Raw genomic sequence first — 18,563 nt, 5'->3', positions numbered from 1 at the left:
CGCCCTGCGTTCCAAACGTGCGACGCGCGTTCCGGCGGCGGCTTTTCGCTGGCTCACTCACCCCTGGTTGCGGACCGTAATGGCGCATCCCGGTACTCCTGCAGGATCGAGCGGAACAACAGACGTTGCCGCAGTATTTGACCCCTCCAGGGAATATCCTATCTCCTTCTGCATCGTCTCCTCCCAGGAACTGGTAAGGAGCACATACGACAGTGACCTGGACAGGAAAAAAGTCTATCTCACTCACCCCCGCTGGCTCACTCACCCCCGGTTGCGGACCGTAATGGCGCATCCCGGTACTCCTGCAGGATCGAGCGGAACAACAGACGTTGCCGCAGTATTCGACCCCTCCAGGGAATATCCTATCTCCTTCTGCATCGTCTCCTCCGAGGAACTGGTAAGGAGCACACACGCCAGTGACCTGGACAGGAAAAAAGACTAGGAGCCATGTGGAGGGGGGCATATATGTGTTAAAACTTAACCCTTTCCTGTCCAGTGACCTAAAGGGGCGGGATTACCCATTGTTGGTGTTTGCTGCCATGAAGACTGGGGAAATCTTTGTACCGAACGATTGTAAACAGCGGCAGAACCTTTCTGAACAAAAAAATTGCACAAGTGCAACACTCCGAGCATTCCTGTCTTAATAAATCTCCCCCCTAGTGTCTGGCCCACCCATCTCTGACATCACAGAGGGGCAGGGCAGGCGGGCATCTATAAATAAACGCTTCTGTAGGTGGAAGCGTGGCTCACTTAGGTCACGGGTGAGGAGGGCATCAGTAAGAGCTTGGCCCAAGCACTGTTGTGTGATCGTCAGCCAAACCGAATGGTCTCAGGCCGACCTGCAAATCACTGATATCTAGGCAGGTCAGTGCCGGAACTAGGGGTAGGCAGAAGAGGCAGCTGCCTAGGGTGCAACGATTGAGGGGCGCCAGGCAGGAGCCTCTCCTGCCTACCCCTAGTGCTACTTTGTCATTGCCTCCGCCGCTTGTCATTAGCGGCGAAGGCAATGACCGATGTAATTGCACCGCCCCCCCCCCCGCACCTCCTCCTGTACTTTGGTGCGCATGCGCCGTTCGGGGGGGGGGCGGGGAGGTGGGAGTAGTTGGCCGACCGGGTTGCCTAGGGCGCCCGGTCGGCTTGGCCCGCCCCTTAGGCAGGTAACCATTTTCTGTAAAAATTTGGTGTATCTCTATTATACATTTCAATATTCATCTCTATTTAATATCAGTAACCATTGCTTCTATATCTCCCTATAAGGGACTATCTCTTCCAATTTTCCTGTGGTTACATGATGGCTTATTTTCAGAATAAATTATGTAAAAGACTACAGTGCTTTTGAACAATGCAGCAGTTTGCCTGCTCCAACAGACCTGTTTAGCATAATTGCTTGGGAACACTAGGGCTTATGTACATCAGGAAATGTAGTTGTGGGTTCTGCAGCTTCCCCTGGAGTCAGTTGTGCGTAAAACAACTTTTATTAAAGGCACTTGCACCAAAATGAGCTCCTTGCACTTGCAGTGTAGTACTTAAGTGATACTGACATGAAAAAACAACTTTTAAAAATATAAATCTACCTAAAAAGTTGCCTATAGGTCGTGTTGATCATTTTTAACTGATAGGGCTGCTTTTGTAAGTAATTGTTAACCTGACTGTTTTGCCAGCCTGACTGTCCCTTCTCAGCCTGTCAGTTATAGCTTCTAATGCTAACGGCCTCCTGCTGCACAAATATGGCAGCCCCCTCATAGAGGGACATGGGGGATCAGATAGGGAATGTAAAAGCTTGGACAAATACTTTTATGGCAAAATTATAAATAGCATGCAAACACAATGTTATGACAGATGTAAAAATGGTTTCATTTCTGGTGTCAGTATCTCTTTAGTCCTTTCTACCTTCCATTCTGCATTGATCACTGCTGCACCTCTTGACACAGGGGAACTCTGGGGGTGGGGGTGCGATGGGTTATTGCCTCCACCGCATAATGACAATCAGCGTTGGCAATGACAAAGGAGTGCAGACTAGGGGTAGGCAGGAGAGGCTCCAGCCTGGCGCCCCCCAAATCGTTGCGCCCTAGGCAACTGCCTCTTCTGTATACCCCTAGTTCCGGCCCTGCAGGCAGTAGCTCCAGGGTTTTCTCAGCACCGTGTCAATTACCGCAGTTCGCTTGCACCAGCATAATAGGAAGGGCACATGACTTGCATCTTTACAACTGTACGGTCGGTGAAATTCTGGGGGGAGGGGGGGAATTGCAATTGTTCTAGAAATTGCACATTGTTCACTGCACTTGGGCACATTCATGTGTCCTGACTTATTGTTGCACACTGTGCAGCAAGCACGGTAGACTATGTAGACAGTGTCGGACTGGCCCACTAGGATACCAGGAAAACTCCCGGTGGGCCCAGGTGTCAGTGGGCACTCCTTGCCTCTAACCATTTGATCTTTCATGGCCATTCCCTTTTTTTGCTTGGAAACAAAGAGATTGAAGAATAGATTATAGTATGTAAACAAAATAGACTAGTGGAACAAAGAGGTTAAATGAGAAGAGGAAGAAAAATAATTGAAGAATGGGCCCCTGGCATCTCAGTCCAACACTGTATGGAGATAACAATCGCTCTGCTATTGCTACTATTTATTTTTTTTTTTCCTTAGTTTGGCTGAAGGTTCCTTGTTTAACAGTTTGTTTAATATCTTTCTAACAGTTTGTTTCAGTTTGAGTACTGCCCACATGCCCAACTCCCCTGTACTTAAGTCTGCCCCCTTGCTGCCATTCTCTTGAAGGTTTTTTGAACTACACTTCCCAGCGCACCCCGGTGCAGCAGCCAATCAGATTAGCGTGTATAAGGCCCAGGCGCCTGTGCGGCGAGTACATTCCCGGAAGGAGAGCCGGTGACAGGCATCGGGGAATCCCATATGGCAGGGATTTGTGTACTGAGGGCTGCTGTACGGCAGGCGAGGGCTGAACACTTGGATTTGCTGGCAGCGGGGTGCCGCCTACTGCCTGGCGGCCATGGACCGATTCCCCAGTACTGCAGATATGTGCACTCCAGCATTGCTCGGGCAGGGAAGAACATGCTCGCCAAGTTCTCGAGCAAGTCTAAGTAAGATTGTGCGACTCTCTGCTAATCGAGACTGGTGATGGGTGGGTGGGGGGCTCCTACTCACCTGGGGCAAAATCAGCGACTCCCTCACCGGAAGCCTTACTGTATAACCAGACCGGGGCGGCATCAGCGGGAATGCGGTGTGTGAGGTGGAGGCGCTGAGTTATTGTTGGTGCCATTGGAAAGCCACAAGTTTGCCTTATAGTAAATTAAATTCATGTTGAAATCATAGTGATTGAAAGCTGCGCTGAAATGAAGTTTACTACTGATGTCAGTTCTAGAAAACTTTTTAAATAGCCAGTTTTGAAATGTATCTTGCAATCATTATATATTATAGCCATTAAGTATCATGAGTGGGCTGTTTAATAGAAGGGTTTTGCCTGTCCGGTTGTGACACTGGCAATGTGCCTTGTCTGTGAGACATGAGGATGAGTTTCAAACTAATTAGTTTACATTCTATATACTATAAGAAGTATATTTCAAATTTGTGCCAAATGAAAGAAATTATGTATTGGTGTAAACCCTATTATTTCCATCCCCCCCCACTCAAAAGCCATGTCATCTGCTCCCCAAACTATCATTAACTCCCTCAATTGGAAAGCTCTCCTTCATCCCAGTATACTGCAGGATCACGCAGAACACTCATTTATTATAATGTGTAAGCCAAAATCACCGGTGATCTTGCCCTTGGCAACCAATCAGATCTTTTATTTTGTTTTCTTACTGTTAGGTGACTGTTAAAATCTAATTGCTTATTGGTTGCTATGTTGTCAGCAATGTTGGCTTACACACTATAATAAAGATGCCCCTAAAATGTGATCTGGGGTGTAGGAAAGGTGTGGTTGGGGTGTAACAGGGTATGGTCAAGATGTATCCAAGACAGAAAATGTATGGGTTAGCTTGTCTGTATCCTCTGATTGCAATTCTTCACAGTTTGGATTGGTCAGTGGACCCTCTTGCTCACCCAACCATTTGCCTTGTATGCCTATAATATGGCCATTACTCTATATGAGAAGAAACAGAAAATATGGAGGAAAGGATAGAAAATAGTATGTGAAAAGAAATAATTAGGAGACTAAAAAGTGGGTGAACAGAGAAGGGGGAGAGTGGGCCTAAGGGCTAAGGTTTTCTCATGGGCCCTTGGCACCCCAGTCTGACACTAAAACTGGTTAAACTCTTAAGATGTTATTGGCATAGGTTGTTTTCTTGGGAAAAGACTTTTATTTCTAAATATATGTATTTATGTTATAAAGAGCATATAATGTAACACACACACACACACACACACACACCATTGCTCTAACATTGCTAGGTAGTTTGCTCCTACCAAGTAAAGGCGCTCACTCTGACATTACACTTATAGTTTTATTTCTTTCTCTTGATCAGAAAGAAGTTCTGGTATGATAGCCCATCCTTGGGGAATCCGTTTGTAAGTACATTGCTTTCTCATTACATGGAATGGTACTTGTTTCTTTAAAGCAGTTCAAAATATTTACCAGGTTGTAATGCAGACAAAGGGTTCCATTATTTTTCACAATAAAATTTACAAAGGGTATATAGTTCTAAGCATAACAAGTAGAAGGTTGCTTACCCATTGTAAATGAATGGTCCGGGTGCTCATGCCCCAGACCCTCAGCACAGGGAGCCAAATAGGAAATTATTCTTTTGAAGATAGGCAGGCACTCCGAAGTTCCAATAAAGCTGAATTACCGCTCAAGTATGGTGTAAGATCAAAGTATTTTTATTGATAAGTACACATATATGCTAAAAAGCCTTACATGTTTCGTACCTTGCTTGGTACTTAATCATAGGCTAGAAAATTTCTTATAGACACTGAGTATTTAAGGACAAGTTAGCTAACCAGAAGAAGACAAAATTGACGAATCACAACAAACTTACAATTAAGGTCAGGGTTTCCATCCGCATATTGATTACAATTCAATATAATTGTAAGTTTGTTGTGATTGGTCAATTTTGTTTGTTGTGATTGGTCAATGATCTTACTCCATACTTGAGCGGTAATTCAACTTTATTGGAACTCTGGAATGCCTGCCTATTTTCAAAAGAATAATTTCCATTATTTTTACTGGAGAAGTCCTTTGCTTCTTTAGAAAAACAAAATATTATTCCTCGATTTGTCTTCTGTAACAATCTTATTGATCAATGGACACTACCGTGGAACAGGTGGCCTTTTTTTGTTTTTGTTTTTACTGCAGTAATAATAAAAAAAAAAATCTAAAACTTCCTATTAATTAAATTAGTAAATTCATTAATAGTCATAGTGGGCATCACTTCCAGTTTGTAGTGCTTTCCTTTGGAAGCCCAGTTACTTTTGAGACCTTTAAGGTCATTTCCATCACTCTGTATCATTATTACAAAGGCTCTTTCCTATGAAAAGCACCTTTGTGGTGCTCTGAAGCCATAGTTGGGTCATTAGCTCTAGGACTTTTTGACACCATCCTTTTTACCCCAAAATAACATTACCACATGTACACCACCCAGTTGTTCATTGAGTTGGTGACCTGTGCCCATTTCCAATCACCTGTTCAGCAGACAAACTTCAGTAGCTGGAAAAGCCAACTGCTCTTCTCTGGAGTCTCAAATCCTGCATCTCCTGTGCATGACTGTAGTCCTCTCAGCTGTTACTAGGGTAACAGTTTGCTATCTAGGACTGAGTGTTGGTTATTATAGATATACAGTGGGACATCTGTGACTTAAATCAGAAATTTACTCTAGCAGCCACATAGTGGTTTGAATGACAAACTGAGTGACATCAAGCCTGGTGGTGGGGCAAAACCATTATAGGGTTGACAAATGTAAGCACTGCCCCAGCCTGTTTGGACTTTGTCTCATTCATTTCACTCCTAACAAGAGAGCATTGTTTAAAGGAGAAAGAAAGGTAAAAACTAAGTAAGCTTTATCAGAAAGGTCTATTTAAATACAGCCATAAGCACTCACAGAAACGCTGCACTGACTTCTCTGAAAAAAGATTAGTTGTGTCTGTAATTCCTGTGCCAGAGACACGCAGCTCTCTGTTCTCTGCTCTTTCCTGCTCCCCCCCCCTCAAGAATGCTAAGAACTCACCCCACCTTCCTTAGGAATGTGGATCTAAGCCAATCAGCAGGAAGCTTACTCAGTCTTACTAACTGAGCATGTTCAGTTTGGTCTGCATGTCTGTGCAGGAGTGAGGCATTATGGGAACTTTCTTAACACAGCTTAGTGTTTTTTCTTCCTGTTTGGCTTCAGATCTTCTGAACAGGTGAAATATGGGGAGACTTAAGGGCACTATTGAGACAACTGAAGGTATGTCTGCAGCTTGAGATTAACTCTTTATTAGCCTTTCCTTCTCCTTTAAAACTGTGTTGCTGCGCATCACAAGTCAGTAACTGTGGTCTAAAGAAAGACAGAGGGTAATAGGCTGTTAGTGTTAGGTAGATTTTTATAGTCATAATGACATGTTCCTGTTAAAATTTGGGCTGTGTCACTAGCTCTTTAAATGTCTATACGCAGCTCTGTATAGACATATTAGGATATGTGATATCTACCCCACAGGCTCCAGTAAGTTTAGGCATGCCTCTCTGGGAACTAAATGAACTTGCTGGGTGGCCATCGGGTGATAAAGGTACCAGAACAGGATTCAGTGTATGAGATTCTTTGGAAAAGGTCCTATGTACTTCAACCTTTTCCCTTGAGTACTACCTAGCTATGACTACACTCATGTTTGCTCTTCACTGGTGTGTATTGCAGCTGTGGCAGAGAGACTCACCTACAGCCGGTTAGATGACCCTACCTCAAGGATGGTTGCATTCTTGATTTAAAGGACCCAACCCAAGTCAACCCAAAATATATGTTTTTGCCTAATAAAAGAAAACGCATACATACATTAACAATTTACAAAGGTTTTTGACATATTTGTATATATAATTGCTATTAGAAGTAGTGTTTGGCAGTCCTTTTCTGTTCTCTGCCCTGGTGGCTTTGGGATTTGAAACAATGTAACACAAGGCAGCAGATTGACCGACCTTTCTTGCTGGAGGAGACTGACCTTTGCAACATTGTTTAAAAAGTAACAAGATTTCAGCAAATGCTGGTTTCAATAGCAAGTACATATACAAATAAACATTTTCAATAAATTCACTTTGGAAAGTTGCTTGGAATGATGTATTCTTTTATTAGGCAACAATGATTTTTGACATGTAATTTGAAAATCACCCGTCTGGTAACTGACCTTTAAAAAGCTACAGATAATAACATCAGATGCACTTGTCTGCTAGAAGGACCTACTGATTAGAAAAAGCATTTGAGTTTACTGCATGATTCCCGTATAGTTATGATATTTCTCTTGGCTCTTACCAGCTTATTCTATTAAATAGCCTGTGAATTTTTAATTATCAGGTCTGAAGGACTCCAATCGGCAGCTTAAATCTGGCCGCGTATATGGCCTCCTTAAAGGAGAAGGAAAGGCTAAGTCACTTGGGTGTGCCAAAATGTTAGGCACCCCCAAGTGACTTAGGTCGCTTACCTTTTACCCTGGGCTGGTGCCCCTGTACGAAGAGAACAGCACCAGCCCGGGGTAGCAGCGAGCGCTTCCTACTTCCTATTCGCATGCGCCGGCCCACGGATTTCGCCGGGAGAAGAGAAAGGAAGAAGGAAGCGCTCGCTACAGGTACCCTGGGCTGGTGTTTTTTTTCTCCTAACAGGGGCACCAGCCCAGGGTACAAGGTAAGCGATCTAAGTCACTTGGGGGTGCCTAACATTTTGGCACCCCCAAGTGACTTAGCCTTTCCTTCTCCTTTAAGAAAAAGACAGTGTATAGTATCAAACTTCTTAACTCCAATTGCTTGTTATAAATGCTTATGTTTATACAGGTATAGGACCCGTTATCCAGAATGCTCGGGACAAAGGGTATTCCAGGTAAGGGGTCTTTCTGTAATTTGGATCTCCATACCTTAAGTCTACTAAAAAATCAATAAAACATAGTGCTGGGCGGTATACCGGTAAAAACCGATCACCGGTTTTTTTTTTTGAAACCGATATGAATTTTCTACATACCCCCATACCGGTGTGCTGAATACTTCCGGGTGCGCACGTGACGTCAGCGCGCACGTGACGTCAGCGCGCACGTGACGTCAGCGCGCACGTGACGTCAGCGCGCACGTGACGTCAGCGGGCACACTCTACAAAAGCGCCATCGCTAGGACGCATTCAGAGTCGGATACCAATGTGAGCTGTCGGGGGGTGCCTGGCCAGTAATTATATTTTATGTGAAGGGGATGGGGTTGTGTTTGGGGGGGGTGGGGTGGGGGGTTATATTTATGTGAAGGGGATGGGGGGGTGTTTGGGGTGGGGGTGGGTGGGTTATACTTATGTGAAGGGGATGGGGGTGGGGTGGGGGGTTATATTTATGTGAAGGGGATGGGGGGGTGTTTGGGGTGGGGGTGGGTGGGTTATACTTATGTGAAGGGGATGGGGGTGGGGTGGGGGGTTATATTTATGTGAAGGGGATGGGGGGGTGTTTGGGGTGGGGGTGGGTGGGTTATACTTATGTGAAGGGGATGGGGGTGGGGTGGGGGGTTATATTTATGTGAAGGGGATGGGGGGGTGTTTGGGGTGGGGGTGGGTGGGTTATACTTATGTGAAGGGGATGGGGTTGTGTTTGGGGGGGTGGGATGGGGTGGGGTGGGGGTTATATTTATGTGAAGGGGATGGGGGGGTGTTTGGGGTGGGGGGGGGTGTGTGCGGATGGGGGGGTGTTTGGGGTGGGGGGGGTGCGTGCGGATGGGGGGTGGGGGGCGTGCGTGCGGATGGGGGGGTGCGTGCGGATGGGGGGTGGGGGGGCTGCGTGCGGATGGGGGGGTGTTTGGGGTGGCGGGGGGGGTGCGGGTGGCGGGTGTTTGGGGTGGTCACCTAATCATGCATGGGGAAAAAAAAATACCGTCAAATACCGTGATACCGATATAATTTTGAAAAATACCGTGATATAAATTTTTGGTCATACCGCCCAGCACTAATAAAACATTTAATAAACCCATAGGATTGTTTTGCCTTCAATAAGGATTAATTATATCTTAGTTGGGCTTAACTACAAGTTACTGTTTTATTACTACAGAGAAAAAGGAAATCAGTTTTAAAATTCTGAATTATTGGATTATAATGGAGTCTATGGGAGACAGGCTTTCCGTAATTCAGAGCTTTCTGGATAAAGGGTTTCCGGATAAGGGATCCCATACCTGTATAGAACTTTATTTTCTAAATAGTTGTTTTTTGTAGCTTTCATTTCTGATTTAACTTTGAGTTTTGATTTAAAGGCAAACAAGCCAGCTAGTTTGGCAAGCCTGATGAAAGTACAAAGAAAAGAGAAGAGAGAAGACAGTGTTCGCATCAGGGCTTTGAATAGTATTTTGTACAAAGCATTAACAGACTTGTTGCAGACATCAGCAATTAGCCAGGAGGTGTGTGACCTTAATGTGGAGCTCTCAAAGGTATGTCATATGCCTATAATTGTTACAGTAGTAAAAAGTTGTTTTTTCATTACCATCTCCACTGAGCATTAAAAACATTTTGGCCTGTATAATTGAAAAAAAAAATGCATTTGTTGAATTTTTCCTGTACTGTGGTGTTGCTTTTCGGCTGTGATTCTGAAACCACTGTGATTTATTTTTTTGATGAATATATATTGGAAAGGTGCTTAGAATTAAATTTTCTTACTACATTTTTAGTAGACGTACATTATAAAATTGTTTTATTTTGTGGTAGGACCACACTTTTTGCATAGTGAAAGCAAATTTAATTCTAAGAACCTTTCCAATATACATTCATCAAAGGTTATCCTGTTTATATTCACTGCACTCCTGGAGCTAAGTTGCAAGCCAGCTGATTTTATTTAGTGATAGGAATCTATATATGCATTTTTAAAATCTGATTTTAGATCCCCTTTAAACTCTTGACTTTCTTAAAGAAGCTTCAGCTGCACTGATTTGCCAGTTCCTAATCGAACTTATAAACTAGTCATGATATGTTTTTGAGTGATTATTTTAAGGCTTTTATATGGGGGTTATATGTAGGATAAAGAAGTAACATCAATATATACAGGTATAAAACCTTTTATAAGGGATCTTTCTGTAATTGGATCCCCATACCTTAAAGGACAAGGAAAGGCAAAGTCACTTGGGGGTGCCAAAATGTTAGGCACCCCCAAGTGACTTTAATCGCTAACCTTGTACCCCGGGCTGGTGCCCCTGTTAGGAGAAAACAGCACCAGCCCGGGGTACCTGGGGCGATGCGCCTCCTCCTTCCTGCTTCGTTTAGCTGCGACTATGCGGTAGGCGCATGCGCAGTAGAGTGAAAAGCCGACTTCTCTGTTAAAGTTCGGCTTTCCACTCTACTGCGCATGCGCGCGCTCTCAAAGCAGGAAGAAGTCAGCGCTGCAGCTACCCCGGGCTGGTGCTGTTCTCTCCCAACAGGGGCACCAGCCCGGGGTAAAAGGTAGGCGATTAAAGTCACTTGGGGGTGGCTAACATTTTGGCACCCCCAAGTGACTTTGCCTTTCCATGTCCTTTAAGACTACTAAAAAATCTTTTAAGCAATAAATATACCCGATAGGATTGTTTTGCCTCCAATAAGGATTAATTATATCTTGGTTGGGATCAAGTACAAGGTATGCGAGATGGCCTCAGTAATTTGGATCAGTCTTGATAACGGGTTTCCAAGTAACTGATCTCATACCTGTATACATGTTAAAACTACTGTTCTATGGGTGTGCACAGCACAGTGTCGGCCTAAGTGCAGCTACATTGAGCTGGGATTGGCTCAAAAATCAGGCTTTTGTTTTTTGTTTCGTTTTTTTTCTTGTGTGATTGGCCAGTCTGCACTCAGGCTGATGCTGTCATTGTTGGTGCAACTACATAAATCCTTTTCAATACACCTGCCTACAAAACACAGGCAGAGAGAAGCAGCCCTGTGTGCCCTCACCATTATTGTTTCCTTTCAATATGTAGAATCTGCTGTGTCTGTGTAAAAATGAAAATAAAAAATACATTTAAATTTCTTTATGGAAGTTCAGATAGTGTTAATGCACCTTTTCCATCTGAATAAGCTCATGTCAAAATGGGGGGGTATGTTTTCCTTTTAAATTACTTTGTACCTCGACTTTATTAGTTTGATTTAGAGTCCTGGTTGTTTTGTAGGCACAGTTTAGCGTTCATGCACCTTTAACTTTCTACACAGCTTCAGTTTCTCATTAACGGATTGTGGGCTCTGTTCTCAGGTATCTGTATCTGCTGATTTCCTAGTTTGCCGTGCATACTGGATGACAAGTGGAAACCTAGATACTGATAATCAGATTGAACTAGTACTTCAGAAGTATGCTCCCCAATTCAGGTAAGCCACTGCCTTGTCTTATGTATGTAAAGGCATGAGAGTCATAACTCCAGCACTGGCATAATAATGACCAGTTATGACCTACCGTGTGCTGAAAAGTAGAGATAACTTGTGGTGTGTCGTATGGTGTATATTCTCACTCCCCAAGGACTTGAATAATAATAAAAAAACAACAAAACACAAATACAAGAGTATTGTAGAAATGATACCTATATTGGCTAACAATAAAAATACATTGCAAGCTTTCGGAGCTCTAAGGCCCCTTCATCAGGCCTGATGAAGGGGCCTTAGAGCTCCGAAAGCTTGCAATGTATTTTCAAGGCGGTGTTTTCAGGTATAGATAGTATGAATGGCTAAGTTGTCCTTGTGGACTTTTTGATATAATATATTGCATAGGCAAAGTTAAGCAAGCAGAATTCTAGCTAAGCCTCCTGAACATCATGTAGATGTACTGTAGATGAAGTACTACCTGTGCAGCCCATTACTTGAGTAGCCTTTTTAAAGGTTTGGCAAAGCTGACACTGAGATGGTTCTTTTAGATTTAATTGAATGCTGTATAAAGAAGCAGTTACTGTTACTGTCACTCGGCAAATAATGGCTATTTATAGTTTTCCTGCCTCTGAAGAAAAACATGTAATTTATGTCTAGGGGGCAAATTTTATAAATTAGACAGTGAGACAACTTTAACATTAACTGCGTTTATTGCCAATAAGTCCAAAAAAGGTCTCTGGGTTTGTTTTGTACATGAAAGTAATCATTCTCATGGGGAACTTGCAGAAGGTTTCTTGACTGAGCACTCATCTAATGCTCTCTCATGTGGCCTCAAGTATTTGTTCTTTTTTTATGAACATAATTGTTTGTGCCGCAAAGAACACCTACATTAAGTATATAGGGTCAGCCTTAACAGGTTTTCTGTAGTTACCATACAATTTTACTACTGTTTAACAACCATTTTTTTTTTTGCAAATTGTATTCATTAAAACGTATTTATGTTTTCAGGCATCTAATGCTAACTCATCAAGTCCTTGGAAGTGTCCCCCAAGTTGTATTTGTAAGAGATAAAGAAGATGCTATGGTACAAGAGGTATGGAAATATTAAAGCCACACCATGCAGTTCCTGCAACTCCAGTCTTCTCTTCAAAAAGCACTTTGTAACAGGGAAGCTTGCTTGCTTTGACTGTTACAGGATTAATGTGCCCTGCTTTAGCACAGAAGAGCACCACCCCTTGCTGTTCCATACATCTCCAGCACTGCTTAGGCTATGATTCTCCAATGCCCACATTTTGAACAGGGTTGCAGAGCTTGACAGTGGAAGGGATGTAGATTAGAATAGATGAAAATGGACCAAGAGTGGTGGTAGTGGATGGGTGGGGGGATAGGGTGAAAAGAAGAGGAAAGTGATATGGCATAATGGACTGACATGAGAAATTCCTTTTTTGGTTTCAAATGGCTGAACCATTGCCATATTATTTGCAATCTATAGGACTGTCTAAAGGTGGCCACACACGTAGCAATTTTAAATCTTTCGTGCCACCAATATCATCGGTATGTGTATGACCAGCTTAACTGTGGCATTCTGTTGTGTCAGAGTCTCTTAAATTTGAGCACTCATAAATGCACACAACAGCCATTATTTGTTGTACTGTGCTTCTGACTCTTGGTTCTCCTCCAAGTCTATTAATCAGCTGGCTACTGCTACATTGTTTTAGTAGTCAGAAACAGTAGTACTTAGTAGCAGCTACTTGTCATGGCTACTAAACACCAGAAAATACCCTGCCATAGACAATACTGAGAATTGCCTCTGCTAAAACACATAGACAATGATCTGCATTGTCTATTTTTGGAGCTGTGACAAGAAGCTGCTACTAGTAGCTCCGTATGTCTTCACCCTTACAAGTAACCATGAATCCACTGAGATTTAAAAGTGAGCATTCTACAAATATTTAGTTCTCTGTACAGAATGTTTTAATGAATATTTACCAAAACAAAAAAAATCATTAAAATGGGGTGTGTTTCACTTTCAACAAATTGTTAAAGTTCCTAATTTATACCTTACTAAACCTAGTTTTGTGCAATAAAAATATTAATTTATATTTTTGTGTATTCTTTATTTACAGGTTGAAAGATTACTTGCTATTGCAGATTTTGGGGAAAACCATGACAGGTTAGTTTTCCACAAGGATGCTTTTTATAATGCATGATTCAAATAAAGATGTGTGCTGTTGGAATAAATGTGCTAAAAAAGAAAAAGTAAAATATGCATAGATAAAAACTGAGTGTTGTATTAATATTGATTCATTGCATGTCTATCCAAAGACCTTTATTACTGGCAACTTCTTTTTGTGCAGCGGCCTCTATTTAAAGTACAGGAAGAAGCCTGTGGGGACTTTCATAATAACACATATAGGGGCACATTTTACTAATCCACGAATCCGAATCACGAATGGGAAAAAATCGTATTGGAAACGAAAATTTCGGAAGATCGCAAATATCGCGAAAATGCTTACGAAAAAATCGTATTAGTCACGATAATATCGTATTGGCGATCCGAGAGTCACGAAATTTTCGTATCGAACAATTGTAAACAGCGGTAAAACCTTTCCAATTTTTTTCGTGCAAACGTCCGAAAAAGTCGTGCGGACGCCCGAAAAAATCTGCAAAAATACGCTCGGAGTGTTCGCATGAATGCTCGAGCGTTCGTGCTTTTGTAAATGTGCCCCATAGTGTAGTGAATTTAAAAACTTCTTAAAACACCTTAGTGTTATATAGTGCAAAATGTAAAAACTTCCCCTTTAAAACCTTTCATTTCCATACAACGATATACAAAAGATAGTAAAACTCCTTCATGTTACCACACCAGCATTAGCCATTATGACACGGGTAGCTCTCTACCTGTTTCACAGTGTGTTGATAGGAGTTGTAGTGCCATCAATAACCTTTTTATTCAACTAGTATTACATACTGAGGAATGATATTGAAAGGGGTGGTTCACTTTAAGTTATCTTTTAGGATGTTATAGAGCAGTGATCCTCAACCAGTGGCTGGAGAGCAACATGTTGCTCACCAACCGCTTAGATATTGCTCCCAGTGGCCTCAAAGCAGGTGCTTATTACATAGTAACATAGTAAGTTGGGTTGAAAAAAGGCGTACGTCCATCACGTTCAACCATAATGCCTATATATAACCTGCCTAACTACAAGTTGATCCAGAGGAAGGCAAAAAACCCCATCTGAAGCCTCTCTAATTTGCTGCAGAGGGGAAAAAAATAATTCCTGACTCCAAGATGGCAATCGGACTAGTCCCTGGATCAACTTGTACTAAGAGCTATCTCCCATAACCCTGTATTCCCTCACTTGCTAATAATCCATCCAGCCCCTTCTTAAAGCTATATAATGTATCAGCCAGTACAACTGATTCGGGGAGGGAATTCCACAACTTCACAGCTCTCACAGTAAAAAATCCTTTCCGAATATTTAAATGGAACCTCCCTTCTTCTAAATGGAGTGGGTGCCCTCGTGTCCGTTGGAAGGACCTACTGGTAAATAAAACATTAGAAAGGTTATTATATGATCCCCTTATATATTTATAAATAGTTATCATGTCACCTCTTAAGCGCCTCTTCTCCAGTGTAAACAGACCCAACTTGGCCAGTCTTTCTTCATAACTGAGACTTTCCATACCCTTTACCAGCTTAGTTGCCCTTCTCTGGACCCTCTCTAACTCAATAATGTCCCGTTTGAGCACTGGAGACCAAAACTGAACAGCATATTCTAGATGGGGCCTTACCAGCGCTCTGTAAAGGGGAAGAATAACCCCCTCCTCCCGTGAATCTATACCCCTTTTAATACAGCTCAAATCCTTGTTTGCCCTTGCAGCTGCTGCCTGGCATTGCTTGCTACAGCCAAGTTTATTATCTACAAGGACTCCAAGGTCCTTCTCCATTATGGATTTGCCTAGTGCAGTCCCATTAAGGGTATACAGGGCTTGCATATTTTTACATCCCAGGTGCATGACCTTACATTTATACACATTAAATCTCATCTGCCACTTGGCTGCCCAGATTGCCAGTTGGTCAAGATCCTGCTGCAGGGATGTCACATCCTGGATAGAATTGACTGGCCTGCAGAGTTTTGTGTCATCTGCAAACACTGATACATTACTCATAATACCCTCCCCCAAGTCATTTATGAACAAGTTAAACAAAAGTGGACCCAGTACAGAACCCTGAGGGACCCCACTGAGAACCTTATTCCAAGTAGAGAACGTACCATTAACAACCACCCTCTGTACCCGATCCTGTAGCCAGTTTTCAATCCATGTGCAAACGACTTCACTAAGACCAATAGACCTTAGTTTAGAAAGCAGTCGTTTGTGAGGAACGGTATCAAATGCTTTGGCAAAATCTAAATAGATTATATCTACTGCATCCCCACTGTCCAGCTTCTTACTTACCTCATCATAAAAAGCAATTACATTGGTCTGACATGACCTGTCCTTCATAAAGCCATGCTGATTACTGCTCATAATGGCATTCTCCACTACATAATTTTGTATGTGATCCCTTAACAAGCTTTCAAATAACTTGCCCACCACGGATGTCAAACTTACAGGCCTATAATTGCCAGGCTGAGATCTTACTCCCTTTTTAAATATGGGAATGACATTCGCCTTCTACCAATCCCTAGGTACCATACCTGATGAAAGAGAGTCTGAGAATTTCAGAAACAAGGGCCACTGTAATTCTGCCCCTAGCTCTCTCAGTACCCGAGGGTGTATTCCATCTGGCCCAGGTGCCTTGTTTACATTTATCGTGTGTAACCCTTTAAGCACCATATCCTGTGCCAACCACTGTGAAGTTGGAGCTGAGGCAACAGTGCTGCTATTGGGTGGGACTTGGCCCACTGGCTCCTCTACTGTATACACAGAAGAAAAGAACTGGTTAAGCACATCTGCCTTTTCTGTATCCGCTGTAACCATATTGCTACTATAACTCAATGGGGCCACACCCTCAACCTGCATCTTTTTACTATTAATATACTTAAAAAACTTATTTTTGAATTCCTTGCTTGGAGACACATTAGGGTTGCATAAAAGCCAGGTGTACTGACAGAGAGAACCTCCTTGAGGCTGCCAGTCTACATAGGGGTTACCAAATAGCCAATCACTGCCCATATTTTACACCCCCAGAAATTGTTTTATGCTTGTATTGCTCTTTTTATATTTGAATGTGGTTCTTGGATAAAAAAAGGTTGCGGTCCTATTCCTTTGCAACTCTGCAATTGGTCACCATTATTATAGTTGTTTAATTATTTGCCTTCCTTTTCTGCCTCTTTCTATTTTTTCAGATGGGTGTCACTGACTCTAGCACATAAACTACTGCTTTCTAAGGCTACATCTGTACTTTTTATTACTTCTCTTTCTATTCAGTCCTTCACATTTTCATATTTGTTTCTCTATCACTATCTGGTTGCTTGGGTAAATAGGACCTTAGAAACTAGATAGCTGTTGAAATACCAAACTGGAGAGGTGCTGAGCAAAAAAGTGAAATAACTGAAAAACTACAAAAAAGACCAATTGCAAAATGTCTCAGAATATCACCGTCTGCATCATCTGCATTAAACCACCACTTTAACTACAGCACTGCTACTAGATCTGTGTGTGCCTACATAAAATACAGCTTGTATCTGCTTAAAAAAAAGAAAAATTATTCCACAATGCTGCAGCACTCTTTTTACCTGACTGAAGCGATTGATACAACCCCTTTAGGGCAGTGACACACACGGCGAGTAATCTCCCCGCAATGCCATCCCACTGGCTAGAATATAAATTGCCGGTGGGATGGCATACGTGGCACCGTGATTTGCCGAAGTTGCCTTGAGAGGGAACTTCGGGTGACTTTGGCAAATCGTGCCATTCTAGCCGAATGGAAATTAGTCACCCGTGACAATGAAGATTTGCCACACAGCGACTAATCTCCCCGTGTGTCACTGCCCTTAAGGGTGAAGACACACGGAACTACTAGTAGCAGCTACTTGTTGTGGCTACTAAAACAGACAATGCTGATCATTTACTGATAATTGTCTCTACATGTGTTTTAGCAGAGGCCATTCTCAGTATTGTCTATGGCAGGGTGTTTTCTGGTGTTTAGTAACCATGAAAAAGTAGCTGCTACTAAGTAGCTCTGTCAGTCTTCAACCTAACTAACTAGTGTTTGTTTACTTACTATTCTCTTAAGGGAATTGAACTCCACATCATCAGGTTCCACCACAGTCTCTCAGGTTACACCTGCAAGTATGTTTGGAATTGACCATGCTGACCTGAACAAACAAATTTTGGACTATAAAAGAAAAATGAAAGACAGGATAAAAGAAAGTGATCACAGTACTTTGTCACTGAAGCAACAAGAACAGCTTGCAGAGATAAGGAAGCAAAAGATGTTAAAGAAAAAGAAGCACAAAGGGACCGTTCATGATGAAGTTGACTCCCTAGAGAACTATTTGCTGAGCAAGTACAATGACACGTACCCAGATGAGGAGGCAGTAGTGGCAGAAGAAAATGAACTAGACTTTGAATTGGAAGAAGAAATAAAGGAACTTGAGGAAGAAGGCAAAAGTGAGAATAAAGACAATACTCCTGTAACAAGTAAAAACTCCTAGTTTGCTTTTGTGGATATTGTTTAATGTGAAGAGATTTATCCATTTTGGACGGCTTTTCTGACTATCCTCCTGCAATCATCTTTAGTATATTGCACTTAGTCTGTATAATGGTAGATGCTATGCTGCTGTGTTTGTATGAGATTGTCACTTCCTAAGTGGGACATTGAGGAATAGTGGGGATGTTATGTATGAATAGATTAGTGAGTTCAACCTATGCAATGTGTAACTGCAAAGCTATAAGCTAAAATCAGTGGATCCCACAGAACCTAATAAATATGCTGTTATTTATCATGCAGTTTATCATCACTTTAAACTCAAGATGAAGAGACTCCCTTATGTGTCCCCCTTTTTTTATCCCTTTTCTTTTTCGTATTATGTATTACTTATATATAAATAAAAAATGTGACACAAGATAAACTGCTCATATGCAAC

General features: G+C 42.3%; 2 protein-coding genes across 4 annotated transcripts in view; one reads left to right on the top strand and one right to left on the bottom strand.

Moving 5' to 3' along the window:
• LOC100498522 (probable 2-ketogluconate reductase) overlaps positions 1-3,290 on the bottom strand; it is a 22,449-nt gene extending 19,159 nt beyond the window's left edge. The window contains exon 1 of the mRNA XM_002936451.5: positions 3,161-3,290. Within this exon, the coding sequence (XP_002936497.4) occupies positions 3,161-3,275 (115 nt within the window). The 5' untranslated portion in view covers positions 3,276-3,290. The remainder of the gene's footprint in view (positions 1-3,160) is intronic.
• On the top strand, positions 2,802-18,563 carry rbfa (ribosome binding factor A). 3 transcript variants are annotated; one of them, XM_031903836.1, is made up of 8 exons: positions 2,864-3,096; positions 4,483-4,525; positions 7,965-8,010; positions 9,405-9,578; positions 11,363-11,475; positions 12,475-12,559; positions 13,593-13,639; positions 17,711-18,563. In XM_031903836.1, the coding sequence occupies exons 1-8, from the start codon at positions 3,006-3,008 to the stop codon at positions 18,129-18,131; spliced, it is 1,020 nt and encodes a 339-aa protein (XP_031759696.1). In that variant the 5' UTR covers positions 2,864-3,005; the 3' UTR covers positions 18,132-18,563. The 3 variants fall into 3 exon arrangements, with proteins under 3 accessions (XP_031759695.1, XP_031759696.1, XP_031759697.1); XM_031903835.1 differs by lacking the exon at positions 7,965-8,010 and having other exon boundaries at positions 2,802-3,096; XM_031903837.1 differs by lacking the exons at positions 2,864-3,096; positions 7,965-8,010 and adding an exon at positions 3,192-3,236.

This window comes from Xenopus tropicalis, chromosome 6 (genome assembly GCF_000004195.4).
Source record: "Xenopus tropicalis strain Nigerian chromosome 6, UCB_Xtro_10.0, whole genome shotgun sequence".
Taxonomy (NCBI): Eukaryota; Metazoa; Chordata; class Amphibia; order Anura; family Pipidae; genus Xenopus; species Xenopus tropicalis.
This window is presented reverse-complemented; position numbering and strand designations above follow the sequence as displayed.